The 13716-nt window shown below is 39.7% G+C and overlaps 2 protein-coding genes across 6 annotated transcripts; one reads left to right on the top strand and one right to left on the bottom strand.

Annotated features, from left to right (window-relative positions):
* The first annotated feature begins 349 nt into the window (after window positions 1-349).
* LOC146365779 (uncharacterized) lies at window positions 350-7299 on the top strand. The gene is made up of 13 exons (XM_084914363.1): window positions 350-581; window positions 803-919; window positions 2575-2694; window positions 2848-2967; window positions 3245-3364; window positions 5038-5246; window positions 5330-5375; window positions 5449-5582; window positions 5794-5925; window positions 6029-6143; window positions 6239-6373; window positions 6458-6583; window positions 6697-7299. Exons 1-13 carry the CDS (start codon window positions 392-394, stop codon window positions 6840-6842), a joined length of 1710 nt encoding a protein of 569 aa, XP_084770489.1. The 5' UTR covers window positions 350-391; the 3' UTR covers window positions 6843-7299.
* On the bottom strand, window positions 7031-13506 carry map7a (microtubule-associated protein 7a). 5 transcript variants are annotated; one of them, XM_084914358.1, is made up of 16 exons: window positions 13419-13506; window positions 12885-13151; window positions 12156-12251; window positions 11975-12046; window positions 11693-11856; window positions 11486-11585; window positions 11183-11299; window positions 10807-10964; window positions 10569-10702; window positions 10248-10486; window positions 9985-10162; window positions 9741-9909; window positions 9535-9639; window positions 8702-8752; window positions 8325-8553; window positions 7031-7910 (listed from the first exon to the last, which is right to left on the bottom strand). In XM_084914358.1, exons 2-16 carry the CDS (start codon window positions 13009-13011, stop codon window positions 7900-7902), a joined length of 1950 nt encoding a protein of 649 aa, XP_084770484.1. In that variant the 5' UTR covers window positions 13012-13151; window positions 13419-13506; the 3' UTR covers window positions 7031-7899. The 5 variants fall into 5 exon arrangements, with proteins under 5 accessions (XP_084770484.1, XP_084770485.1, XP_084770486.1 ...); XM_084914359.1 differs by lacking the exon at window positions 13419-13506 and having other exon boundaries at window positions 10807-10940; window positions 12885-13351; XM_084914360.1 differs by lacking the exon at window positions 13419-13506 and having other exon boundaries at window positions 9985-10135; window positions 12885-13351.
* Window positions 13507-13716: the final 210 nt, after the last annotated feature.

Raw genomic sequence — 13716 nt, forward strand, 5'->3', positions numbered from 1 at the left:
ATATACACTTTACGCAGTTCACATAGAATATCATACAATTCTACATCACAGTCACAAAGGCTTGCACACAAAGAAAGAATACAATAAATTTGTAGCCTAGAACAAAAGAAACGCAAACGAAAATACGACCAACCTAATATGAAGGCTGCAGAATTCCACAAACTTGCACAGCCATGAAACGCCTAAAATATTTAAATATTAATATTTATTAAGTGTCACAATAAGTTTTACTTTTAAAGTTGTGTCGAGATGCAAAAACTTTTAATCTAGAAGAGCAAGATACTTTCGATAGTCTAAATTTACCTTGCAGTCACCTGACAAAGCAGTAGGCGTGTCTACGTGCAGGTTGTGTAAAATAGACAGGTGTCGGGACCTTGTGCAAGATGCAGTCATGGCTTCAGGGTTTTGTAACACCTGCTCGCAGTTGTTGAAGGAATTTGCGGATCACTTGAGGAGCGCTTGGAGAGAGCTGGAGCTCAAGATAAAGGAAGCTTTCAGAGAGATTGGACGGTGCAATTGCTTTAGGATTTCATCCGAGAGAAGGACGGCTTTTGATTTGCCTTCCTTACGCCTCAACTGTGGTAGGAAAATTGCAGCCATGCATATTTTTTTTATGGAAATCGCAGTAGAAGAACAAAAACCGAGGCAGACGGCCTCTGTGTTATTTGGAAAATTGAAAAGCATCAAAGTAAACGTTTAGACAGCAACTTCTTTAAACTTTCATACTGCATGTGCTATTACTCTTCAAAGTTGTACACAAATTTATATGATCAATTCAATTAATCTCTTTTCCCCCTCCCAGACAACGAAACTCTTCTCAGCCAGGAAAGTCTGCAAACACTGAACAAACTTGCAACCTCAGAAAACACTGATCTACAAATGACTTCAGCCATGTATTATCTACACCTCAGTCATCATCGTGAGTGTAAAGATTTCACGTTTTTGTTTCATCTGACAGTATTCCTGATAGCAGTAACTTGCAGATGATCAGCTGTTGTTTGCACTTCAGGTTTCTTCATAGGCCTCTATCAGTTACTGCAGCGATATTTTCTCTAATGGGTGTGACCAGCATGCAAATTTCCAACGGTATTTTTTCCCCAAGGCTGGCAGATAAAACGCCCACTTATGGACCCATGTGTTACAAAGAAGGAAGAATAAGAGGATTTTACTGTGAAATTCACAGTATGCTTTATTATAATCTGCCAACCAAGAGCCCTATAGTGCATATTAGGCTGAGGCTTCTTCTTTCAGTACAGCATAGACAGTGTTCTGTAGTATGTAAATGAGTGACCAGGTGTTTTGTGTATAGGTGGCAGTTGACAGATTGCTGTGTTTAGATGCTTGAGATTATAGCACAACTCATGAGGGATATATCTTTTGAATTCATAATCAGCTACAAGTATGTAATTCAAATTTGTAACATTTAGCTTCTCCCAGTAAGACTGACTGACATACAACCAGTGTTGGTCAAGTTACTTGAAAAAAGTAATCAGTAACTAATTACTGATTACTTGACCAAAAAGTAATCCCGTTACTTTACTGTTTACTTATTTTCAAAGGTAATTAATTACTTAGTTACTTAGTTACTTTTTAAAAACACGATTTACAACCTGAATAGGTGATAAAGCGATAGATCTTTCAGCCCAATTCTACTTTTTCTGCATAATCCATCATACAAATGTAATCAAATGGAAAAGTCTCTTTTTAAAACTTGTTTTATTAGTTTTAATCTTTTAACTTTATGCATCAAGCAAACATTTAATTATATGCAACATTCTCTGACTGGAAGAAATTTGTTTAATATTTAAACCTATTTTCTGCACATTCCAGCACATAAAATATTTTTTTTGTGTGTGTTTACACTCACTCTTTCAAATAGATGCAAGTAAAACACAGCAGAAAATAAATAAAGTCAAAGACTAGCGGTCCTTTTGCTCTATTTTCACCTGTAAAGCAGGAGTAGGTAGGGTAGGCGGAGGTTTACCCTGGTGCAGGTGTGCCGCAGCGGTCAGTGGAAGAATCCGCGAGTTTCTCTGTGAATTTCCCATTACGTTGTTGCGCACTCGGCGCTTGCTTGGAAGTTTAGGGGGGTTTTTTCGCTGTAAAAAGAGGTTTTCTTCCCACGCACAACGGACACTAATGTTTTTGTCACTTTTTATGGAATCAAACTCAAAGTAAGGTCAGTACTTCCACGCTTTAAACGCTGCACGCACACTCTCTCCCGCACTCGTTATACGATCCATTGTTGATCTGCACACATCTGTTGTCACAAATGTGGCACTCGCTTACCACTGTCATGAGACATTCTCGCAAAAAAAATCACGGTTTTAGTAACGCAGTAACGCAGCGTTCCTACGGGAAAGTAACGGTAATCTAATTACCGTTTTTGCAATAGTAATCACTTACTTTACTCGTTACTCGAAAAAAGTAATCGGATTACAGTAACGCGTTACTGCCCATCTCTGCATACAACTACTATAAATTGGTCTCAACTCGAACATTGTTCATTCTGACAGCAAAAAAATATGACTTAAGTTTCAAAATGTGTTATTTTCCCTTGTTTGTGTGTTACAGTGAACTGTCCATTACCAGATGCCTTCATGGAGCCCATCGTGGCTCTACTTTTATCATCTGATCTCGATGTTCAAAAGACTGTCTCTCTCGCCCTTGTAAATCTGTTACTAAAGAATAATGGTAAGAGATAATAATAGTAAGATATTTACATTATTATAATTGTTTTAATTAATCCAGAATTTTAGTGATTTTGATAGTATGATTCTAAAAACTCCTGTTCTTTTGGATCAAATGGCTTATTTATCATTTGCCATTCATAAAATTTGATTTCAGTGTGTAAAGAATTGGTGATAGAAATGGGGATGCTGGTGCCCATAATTGAGTTGTTCCGGTCAGGTGATCCCACTGCTCAGTGTCACTCCTGTGCCTGTGTTGCCATGTTGGCCTCCTCAGGTTTGTACAGACCTTAATTTTTAAAGTATTTTTCGACACGGTTTAGAAAGTACAAACACTTAATTTTAAAAACTTATTATGTATTGCAAAATAAATGGCAGGACTTTGAGGATGGCAAGAGAACTGAAGCCTTATGAGAAAAGTAGTTATTTTGTTCCATATGCTTCTTGAAATGACCTCTCCTCTGTCTTGCTGAAATTCTGCTAATTTGTTTTGGGCCACTAGCACTCCAAAATTGTCCCTGCATGCATGGTTGCTATTTCATCTTTCTTTCCAGAGTCAAATCGAGATTCTTTGATGGTTGATGGAATCATACCACTCTTGGCTTTAGCAAAATCTTTTGATCCAAAGGTCCAACGGAATGCAACTTGGGCTCTATTACACCTCACGCAGTCAGGTGGGACCATTTCATTTGAATGTAATTGTGCACTTACAGTTGTGTTTAGAAGTTTAGATACACTCATCATTGGCATCAATGCCATGGTAATTTAGGGATTACTTTGAACTGTTCTTTTTCTAGGGTGGAATGATTGTCCAGTATACATGTTTGAGTTAAAAAAAACAAAACAAGAAGTCTGTGCACAGTTTTGAATTTATTTGGGGTTTTGTCTAATCGACCCAGGGTCAAAAGTATAGATGCAGACTCAGATATACACACATCCTTACATTAGTGGGGGTGCTAATGTTTTGTTAGATGCCCTTTAGTAAGTTGCACCTCAACCAGATATTTTTAGTAACCATCAACAAGCTTCTGCAATAATTCTGGATGGATATTTTACCAATTCTGCCAAGAGAGGTAGTTGTGTTTTTATTTGTTTGATTTCTTGTGGGGTTTGTTTGTTTGTTTGTTTGTTTGTTTGTTTGTTTGTTTGTTTGTTTGTTTGTTTGTTTTTGTTTTTAAATAGGTTGAGGTTTGGGAAACCCACTCCAGAACCTTAATCTTAGCCTGCTTCATCCTTTCCAAAAACCAGTTTTGATGTGTGTCTTTGAGATCATTGTCCCTTTGGAAGACCCAACTGACTCCAAGTTTCAATCATCTAGTTGTTAATTTTAGGTGAATTTGAAGGTAGTCCTCCCTTCTTTATTATTTCACCCACTTTGTGCAATGTACCAGTACCACTGGAAGCAAAGCACCTCCAATGGAGCGATCGTGGCTCAAGAGTTGGCAGCTCGTCTTGTAATTGGAAGGTTGCCTGCTGGTGGTGGTCAGAGGGCCCAGTGGCGCCAGTGTCCGGCAGCCTCGCCTCTGTCAGTGCGCCCCAGGGCAGCTGTGGCTACAATGTAGCTTGCCATCACCAGTGTGTGAATGTGTGTGTGAATGGGTGGATGACTGAATGTAGCGTAAAGCGGGGGTGATAGTTTAGGTCTTTTTTTTTTTTTTCTTTCCCAGAGATGGGCAAAGTGGTGGCAAATCCTAATAACTTGTACTCATGTACAGTTGTTTGAAGTAATGCTCTTTAAACCTGCAGTTGTTTAGAAGTGACTCCAAGAGACCTTCCTAACTTGTGTAACAGTTCTCATTGTTTGTTCTTCACTGAGTTCCCTGGAGTTTCCATTGTTCTGAGTATTGGTCAGTCCAACATATGCTCTCAAACAAATGCTCCTTATGCAGGCAAAAAGAAACTGAGTTGTAGTCAATCATGATCACTAACAAGGAGTTAATTTGCCGTGGTCTTAGGCCTAGAAGCTTGTTGATGGCTACTAAAACCATTGGGTCGATGTGTAACTTAGTAAGGGAGGATATTTACCCATTATTGGGTAAATATTATTGGGTAATTATATATTTGAGCCTTTATCTATACACTTTTTTCTTGGTGTTGATTAGAGAACTGCACCCAATTTGTGTGTGGTGTTTTTTTTTTTTGTTTTTTTTTAATCATTAAAGATGTATGCTGTACAGTCTTTCCACCCTGGAAAAGAACAGTTTAAAGAATTAAAAGGCCAAAATTCCCGTGACATCCATGCCGATGACAAGTGTATGTAAATCTTTAAGCACAACTGTATTTTCCAGAAACTTCTCAATTTCTTCCAGTGTTACATTTCCTTTTATTTTATGTTTTTACTCTTCAGATTGGTCAACAAGGCTGTTATGCCAAGCAGGAGCGATTCCTGTTTTGCTTCTTCTCCTACAGTCCTCAGATTCAGAGGTTCAGTTTTATAGCTGCACTGCTCTTTGCAACATTGCTGCTATCCACGAGCATCACCCAAGATTGCTCAGAATTGGGGGTCACTATTTATCAAGGTCTCTTTTGACTCTTATGTCGTCACCTGTGAAAAAGGTAACTCTGAACATGAGTTATTTTAACTTAGTTTAAAGAAAATATATTTTTAAAGAGGGGAAAAAAACCAACTTCCTTTTCAGAATTCAGCCCAAGCGTGCCGGTGCCTGCAGACTCTTTCAAAGAATGGTAATTATAAAAAGTAAATTTAAAAAAAGGTATCATACTTCTGGCAGATGGTGTTTATTACTTTTATGTGTAGTTCTCATTCAGGACCAGCTGATGGAGCTTGACTGCGTGTTGCCTCTGAAGGCGCTGTTAAAAACCTCTACTTCAGTGTGGATTGAATCGGCACTAACGCTACTGTCTACACTGTCGGCACACCCGTCAAACACCGTATGTTAGCCTAAATAAATAATTAACAATAAAGCTGGGAGCAGTCCTGGTTTTATTATAAAACTGCTTAGTGGTTGAGTATGGTTTTATTTTTGCATTGTGCCAATATTTATTGAAATTTTACTTTAGTGGCATTCAGTGTCACCTAAAGTAATTGCACAGTTTTTATTTAAATTCTAATATTGACAGTAGTTTTGTAATTTGATTCCAGGACATCCTGGTAAGTGAAGGACTATTGGAGGAAATTGGTCAGGTGCTTCATCATCCCAGATCAAACTCTGTTATAGTCATATACAGCTGCAAGATAATCACCGATCTGTGCACTTCCCACGTTGGTGAGCAGGTACTTGCAGACTACAGTTCTTTTTTTCTTTTTTTCCTACCTCTGCTTTATTGATTTGTCCAAGACTGATAAAGTTATCCTAAATCCAACCATTGTAATCTAGGCTGTGATGGAAAGTCTGTGCTTACCAGGACTCCTCTGTGCGCTTGTGTCTAACACCCTGTCAGATGAGACATTGCTTCATGTGACATCATGCTTGCATCACCTGATGGCCTGTGGTGAGGGATCTTGACTTGAAATAATGACTTATTTATTTTGAATGTTTGCAGTGGAAAACTTTTTAATAATCTATTACCATTACTCACTGTTTCAGATGTACTCCGGACAAAATTGTCAGCAACCATAACATCAGAACAAGTTTCAGGCTTAGTGAAGCTGTCAGAGCAAATCAGAAATTCCCAGCTGGCGTACAACTCTGCAGCTATCATAAGCGAATTAGAAATGACTGGTAATGTAATGTGGCAAGAGAAAAGAATGCCTTCCTTTTGTGTTTTTACGCTGGATATATTAAATGTTTCTGTTTTCATTACAGAAGAGATGATCTGTTTGTTGAAGCCACATTACACTTCCATATCCAAGTACCTTTTGGGATTCCTCAAAAAGAAAGATGTTAAATTCCAGCAGCTTGGCGTAGTTACCATATTTAACCTCAAGAAAGGTTTGCATTAATTGCACATTTATTTAAGAACTGAAAATACTGATATTACTGCATAAAATTTAAACAGTCTGTCATTGTAAGAGTTCAGAGTTTCTTCCTGTCTTCCTCTGCAGATGGAGACTTTTCATCTCTGTTGACTAACAGTGAGCTAAAGGTTCAGCTATTGAAGGTGCATGCACAGACAGAGGAAACTAGACAGCTGCTTCAAATGATTCAGCCCCTTTCTCCATCTCCTGTCAACTCTGGACTTTCTCAGTGAAGTTGCAAAGAGACGCGCACAGACTTTGCATGAACATAACCACGTTGCATGTAAAAGCTACATTTTTATATAATGTGTTTTGTTTTGTTTTTGTTTGTTTGTTTTTTTTAGCCTGGGGTTTTAAAATGCTTGGTAGTTTTTATTTTTACAGTTTATTTATGTTTTCAACTGGAAAAACAAGGCGAAGATGTGGCATAGTATTAACTTTAATCAAATATGGCATATAATAGGCTAACGTGATAGTCATAAGCAGTACTTGAACTATAAGATCAAATATTGCGGCTCAGATACATCTGGTTTTGTTTTATGCTTTTATATTAATAAACTCTATGCATCAGACATTGCTTGTAAAGTGATTATGCAGTATCAAACAAAGCAGTCAGTGCAAAAAAAAAAAAAAAAAATACACTGTGCATTGTATCCTCTAAATTGGCACAAATACACACACACACACACACACAAGAAAAATGAAACACAGTCTTTGGAAACTATATTCCTTAGCAGCTTTGAATTACATGATTGCTATACTTTACAAAATCCAAGGTTAAGGTACAGTGGGAATGCAGGAAGTCATCTTTTGCTAAGACATTAAACTCTTGTATTCTCAGAGCAAACTGCCACTTTTGCTATTCTAACTCCACAGTGACAAAACCGAGGAAGAAAAAGTGCAAGGGTGGCAAGAAATATTAGGAATAAGCAAAAAGCATACGGCATATTGTGACTGTTTAGAGTTCCTATTCCTAATATTTCAACAGAGGCAACACTCTCCTTAACTGATACACTACGTTTGCCAGCACAGTCTACATCTACTGCTTTTTGGATAGTTATTAGATCAGAAAACTGCTGTACTGAAAAAGCTCATATGCGATTCGCTTTATGCTTGTGCCACTGGTTACACACAGAAAAGTGACCAAATGCTGACATCCTCATTGGGAAGCAAGGCTATAATTTTACATGCTCTTTCAAAGTGCCGAAGGGGAGCAAAATAGCTGTGCAGCAGTAATTCTTGTGTTTCACCGGTCTCCAACAAAGGCTTTGAAAGTCATCCTGCAGGCATTCAGATGACCTCTAAAAAAAGCAAAGGAAGACGACGAATGATAGATATTAAATCAAAAACAGCAAATATAACATTTTGAAAGCAGCATTATGAGCATAGAGCTGTTCACCATCAACCTGAATAAGTTTTTTTTCAAAGCTTGCATAACTTTCCCCCATTTATAACTGAGTTTTTATGAGTTGGTTGCTGCGGGCCTGCCTGCACAAATCACTGTGGATCATCAATCACGAGTGAGTGAGCCTGCCTGTGTGGGTAGTACAGCCAATTGGGAATTAATATGGCAAATTCTAACATGTAAATGAGTAACTGGTAACTTAAGGTGGGTGATTCTACAAACACACTCGCTGATTATTAGGCTGATGGTTGGTTTCGCTTTCCCACCCTGAGGACAAGTGTTTTTAAATACTATGCTGGTTGTTTCTCACCTGCACGTTGGTGGGTCTGGATTTCCTCCAGGCCAGTGAGAGTTCTAAGAGACCTGCGTTCTTTGAAGGCCACAACAGGTAGCATATCCTCCTGACTGTTCAGGCCCAGCTGTGTGGTTTTATTTCCCACTGGCACCTTGGCTGTATCTTCTATCGTTCCATTGTGCACAGGCTGCGTGTTTTCCTTTGGTTGGGCATCATTTGACATAATCCTCACTGGAACAGATTTCTGTGATAAAAGACATTAATCATTTTAGTCAAGGACAAGTTGTGTGGCTTTTAAAAGTTAAACTGATTGTTTAATAGCTGATGCAGAATGTGCGTCATGAGAGACCTGAGGCAGTATACTTTTTAAAAAACGAAACACTTAATCTCACCGTATCTGGAGAATCAGTCCTTCTGGTTCTCCGCATGATCTCCTCAAGTCGCTGCAAAAGAAAACAACATTCACTAAAATACTTTCACTCAGAGAATACATTCAGTGTCTTTCATAAAACAGAATTTTCGGCACACCCTGTTTCCATAATAAATTAAAAAATGCTTACAAGTTAAAGGTAAAATAGTAAAACATCCACTTTTAAAAATACTGTCTGTAATATATTTTTTTGACAACCGTGGCAATGGCTAAAAGCTAAAATGAGGCAACTTTTATTGCAGAGTCTCCTGATGTTCCAAAGAACAAGGGTACCGATTTTCAGCCTCGTCCCTTGTGTACAGAAATGTCTCTGGGCTCTGTAAAACTCTGAAAGATATTAGTGATCACAGTGGATGAAATCTCCAAATTATTTAGAATTAAAAAGGTTCTTCTTAAATGGCTGAAATATTCTGTCCATGCAGTCTTACACAGAGTGATGAACCCCAGTGCAGCTTTATTTCTCAAAGTTCTTGCTCTTTTTATACTCATTGATTTTTCTTCTTAACTTTATAAGTTGTCAGATTTTGGTATTTTTTGGGGTGGGGGGAGTTAGCATTATACAACAGCGTCATTTTCAACATGTTGCAGGAATCAAGTTCAAACAATGAATGGAAACAATAAAATCTCAGTTTCAACTAAGTCTTTTAAATATTTTCAGTTGCACAGTGTCCATTTTTATCATTGTAACTTCTTTTTCTAAGTGGGGTGTATTAATTTTTTTTGATTAATTCAGTTAATATGTGGCCCGAGCTGTATACAGAAATGACGGTCGTACTTTAAAATCCTAGTTGTCACCTTTTTCCTTGCTTGGCGCTCTGCCTCCTCTTTCTGTGCGAGCATTTCCCGCTCTTGTTTCAACTGCTCTGCTTGTGCTTGCTCTTTGGCTAGTTCCTCCTCTCTCTGCACAGATAGGTAAAAAACATTAAGTAAGAATGTGAATAGAAAACCAAATTTATCTACGAATATAATGCATGATAACAAAAAACGTTTCTGTTTCCCACCTGTTTCTGCAAGAGGGCAGCTTCCCTCATAGCCTGAGCTCTCTCTTCCTCAGCTCGTCTCTGCTCTTCTTGCTCCCTTCTCCTCTTCTCCTCTATGAGACGCTGAGCCTCAGCCTGCTGTCGTGCCCGCTCCTCTGCCCTCCTGCGCTCAAGTTCTTCACGGCTCCGCCTGGATGTTATTTCTAATGTTCTTAAAAGCTTGCTAATGAATATTGTTACCATATACTTGGATGTGCTTTTTTACCTTTCAGCCTCCTCCCTCTGTAAGCGCTCCTGCTCCTCTTTCTCCCGCTGTAGTCGGGCCTCTCGCCTCTTTTCAGCCAGGAGACGTGAGGCTTCCTCTGGGTCAGTAGTTCCAGCTGAGGGGCGGGACATGACTTCAGGAGTCTGTGGAGCTGGACAAGGAGGCATTTTGGAGAGACCTAAAGAGAAATAATTTACACTTCACTCTAAATATCCCAGAAACACATTGACACACTTTGTGCTAGATACATTTTTCTAGCTTACCTCCATCTCCTGCTGTTCTCTTTGATGTCACTTTGTCTTTGTCAGGCAAGTTTGAACTTGGAGTCTCCTGTGGATTTTTACCCCTCAGTTTCTCTTGCTGAGATTCAACTGATGTCCTGACAGGCCTGGAGTTAGCAGGAGAGAGGGCAGAGTTGCAAGCAGCAGCATCTTCCTCAGGGAGTGATGGGAGCTCAGGCTGGAGCAGGGTTGGCTGTTTGATGACTGATCTTTGTGAGGTCCTTTAAGAAAAATTAAAAGGGAGCATTTTGTTCACATTACTGTCGCTCTGTCTCTGATGCACAGTTGTGGCACTTTACCTACCGTTCTGATGATGGAGAGGATGTTCTGCTCGGCATCAGAGCTGATTTTACACAGACGCTGATGGTATTTGATTGAATGTTAGAGCGAGTACTTGAGGTCCTCTTAACAATGTTTTGCTGCTTTGCTGCTTTTATCTAGATCAAAAGAAAATGTTATTTCCAATTCAAAACTGTGACTGAAAAAAGAGACAGCTGGCTGATCGTAAAGATTTCTAATGAAAAGAAACAGCTAGCTATACCTGTGCCACACTGATGCTTCTGTGCTGGCTGTTGCGAGAACCAGAGGAAGCAGATGGCCTGTTGTGGACTGAACCAGAGTGATGCCGGGGTTTGTGAGTGGTGGTGGTGGTGGTATTCATGGAGTGGAATGAAACTGCACGGCGACAAACATGGACAACTGAGCCAGTGTTTTGCGCCATAATTATGGCAAATTGGAGAGCAATGCACAAATGGTGGGAACAGTGAAAAGGGTGGAAATATGAAGCAGTGTATCAGCAGAGAGAAAAGCAGCAGCGTTAGAGACCAGAGGGCCCTGAGATATTAGTTGTTGTAGCAACAGAAGTTCCTTAATGTTAAATTAAAATAAGTACATTCTTCTGTTATGGGGGAGAGTACCTTGTTCTCCTGACTGACAACCAGCACTCTTGCTTCTGGCCAGATAAGAGCATGTGGGGGTAAGGAGACGACTGACCAGGTTCTTCTCCCATGTGGTCAGTGGCAAGCGATGTGGAACTAGTGTATTAATCAGTGTAAAGTTTTAAATGCAGCAAAAACAGAAGATAGGGTATGCCAAGAATTGTTGTGTTAAGATATCCTACAGAGACAACAGATACTGCAAGCAGGTTGTTATGAGTTTAGTAAGATTATGTTAGAAAAAAAGAAACGAGAGAGAAATGAAAGCACATTCGCCTAGCTTACCATTTTTAGTGAGTTTCCTTCCTCTTGCATTTTGACTGAGGCTCTGCTGGGCCTTTTGGCTCTTCTCGAGTGTCCTACGCACTGCAGATTCATATCGTTCCTTAATTCAGAAACACCTTCGAGTTAATTTTACTGAATTTAGCCTGAACAGTGAACTCATCAGCATTGCTGGAAATAAAATACTCGATATCCACCATCAAAACTCACTCTCTCCTCTTTGAGCCTCTGCTTCCGCTTCTCTTCCACAGCAGCACGCCTCCTCTCCTCTTTGAGCCTCTGCTCCAGGAGTTTCTTCTTGCGCTCCTGCAGTTGTTGTTCATAGTAAAGCCTAGCCCGCTGCTCCCGCTCTAACCTGCTCAGTTCCCGAGAGGCTAAGAATGAACAAAGCAGTACAACATGGATTTTTGTTTATGTAAATATTATTAGAAATTGAGGTAAGTGTACTTGCAAGGACATGTGAATATTACCATCATGTAGGGGCCCACATACCAAGTAGCTTCTGGTGCTCTTCTCTTCTTTCTCGTGCGGCTTTCAGCCTCTCGTCAACATTTTGTCCATTACCTGCCAGGATGCAAGGATACGATATAATAGCAATTTTACTTACAGAACTAAAAAAACATGGCCTGACATCCTAAAAATGTGACAGCAGGGTGAGTGTGCTCTCAAAAACCTGCAGCAGCCCGAGGAGTAACTGTGTTGCAGATGTTGACAGAACAGGTTGCTTTCTTCACTGTCGCTGAAATCGGTTTGTGATAAGAGCCATTTTCTGTCAGAGAGGAAAAAAAAAATCTTATTCTGTAGAATATTCCTTCATCAAGGCTCTATTTTGTAATAAAACTGATACTCATCACACAGATACTTGGAATTGTCTCCGTCTGTAAACAGACACAAGTTTATAAAACTAAATTGTTTGAGGTGGCCCTTGGACACAAACTCAAATCAAATCAGCTTTTAAGAAGCTGTCCCAAACAGTGGTGGTTCAGGACTGTTTGGCCCCAGGGTCAGCTCCACATGAAAGAGCCTTTATAAATTGCCTACATATAAAAGGCTAGCACCTGATCAGTCCTCATGAGTGCAGCTGAATCAAACACTGTAAAAGGTTAAGATAGAGTGGCACACGCAAGACTGAAGAGTAATTAGTTTAAACAAGGTGTTTCTTTAGGGCTGTACCGTGTACTGGTGTTGTTAGTTTATTTTGTAATATGTACAAACAGATGCCTTGTTATTTAGTTCACGGTAGTCATGTGCAAAGATTTCTTAAGAGAGATGCATAATCTATATGATCAACTAATAATCGATATGGTGCAATGATTCTGTGGTTCTAATCTACAATCTCTGATTCAATGAAAAGGCAGTTTTGATAAGGTAATCATAGAAAGCGCAGAAAAAGCCTACTAACCTTCTGTTTTTTCATATCTGTTTCTCTTCCTTTGGCTTTCGATGGTACGTGTAGAAAGAGGTCCCTGCGATGGAGGGATGACACACTGTTTCTTCTGCACAGCCATGCTATGTACTGAACCTGGCATACCAATGCTCTCCCTTAAAACCCCCCTTCCTTTCTCTCCTCCTCCTCCTCCTCTTTTGAATTTCTATTTCAAGATGCCTCTGGGTCCTCGGTTAAGTGTGCTGTGCGTGGAACTGCCTCCTGCATCAGCTGCTTGTCCATCTGTGCCTCACAAATAAACAGGGAGAGAAGCAAGAATACAAAGCCTTTAGTTATACCCGTGTCCAATGGATTGGAAAATATTAAGGCAGGGTTGTTCACATTGAAAATTTCCTCCGGTCTCGTTCAGGATTACGAAGGTCTGAAGAGATTCTGAGCCTCTGTGAGTCTCATCTATAAAAAGGCTACTCCCCCTTTAAAGATCTCACCCTTGTGAGCTGCTCTGCTTTACTTTCACATAATATAGCTGTGTCACTTTAATTCCCCCACCTCACTGCCTCTTTGCTGGATGGAAGCAGGCAAAGGGATGCAGCATTTCCTGGAGGCCGTAAAAAATTGAAGAAAACCTCAGAGCTTGCCATCATGCATAATTACCATTGCATCATGGCTGCAATATCCAATGACATATATTGCCTGGACATTAACTTGCTGTGATGCAGTTAGTGTTCATAACAGATGAGGCGAAAATGGCCTCTTTTTCCCTATGATTCATCCTTGGCGAATGAAATAGTCTGACCACTAGATGGCGGGCTTTCTTTAAAGAAACAGATTCAGCTATAGCCACCCA

This window comes from Perissodus microlepis, chromosome 19 (genome assembly GCF_051167445.1).
Source record: "Perissodus microlepis isolate ML-2025 ecotype Zambia chromosome 19, ASM5116744v1, whole genome shotgun sequence".
NCBI lineage: Eukaryota > Metazoa > Chordata > Actinopteri > Cichliformes > Cichlidae > Perissodus > Perissodus microlepis.

Bases quoted from the DNA above. Each gene is read 5' to 3' on its own strand.
- LOC146365779 (XM_084914363.1), top strand. From the start codon at position 392: ATGGCTTCAGGGTTTTGTAACACCTGCTCGCAGTTGTTGAAGGAATTT. The intron at 582-802 runs GTAGGAAAATTG...TCCCCCTCCCAG, and splicing joins TTCCTTACGCCTCAACTGTG to ACAACGAAACTCTTCTCAGC. The intron at 6,144-6,238 runs GTGAGGGATCTT...TCACTGTTTCAG, and splicing joins GCATCACCTGATGGCCTGTG to ATGTACTCCGGACAAAATTG.
- map7a (XM_084914358.1), bottom strand. From the start codon at position 13,011: ATGCCAGGTTCAGTACATAGCATGGCTGTGCAGAAGAAACAGTGTGTC. The intron at 12,252-12,884 runs GTTAGTAGGCTT...CCTCTCTGACAG, and splicing joins CAGATATGAAAAAACAGAAG to AAAATGGCTCTTATCACAAA. The intron at 11,300-11,485 runs GTAAGCTAGGCG...TTAATACACTAG, and splicing joins AAGGAAACTCACTAAAAATG to TTCCACATCGCTTGCCACTG.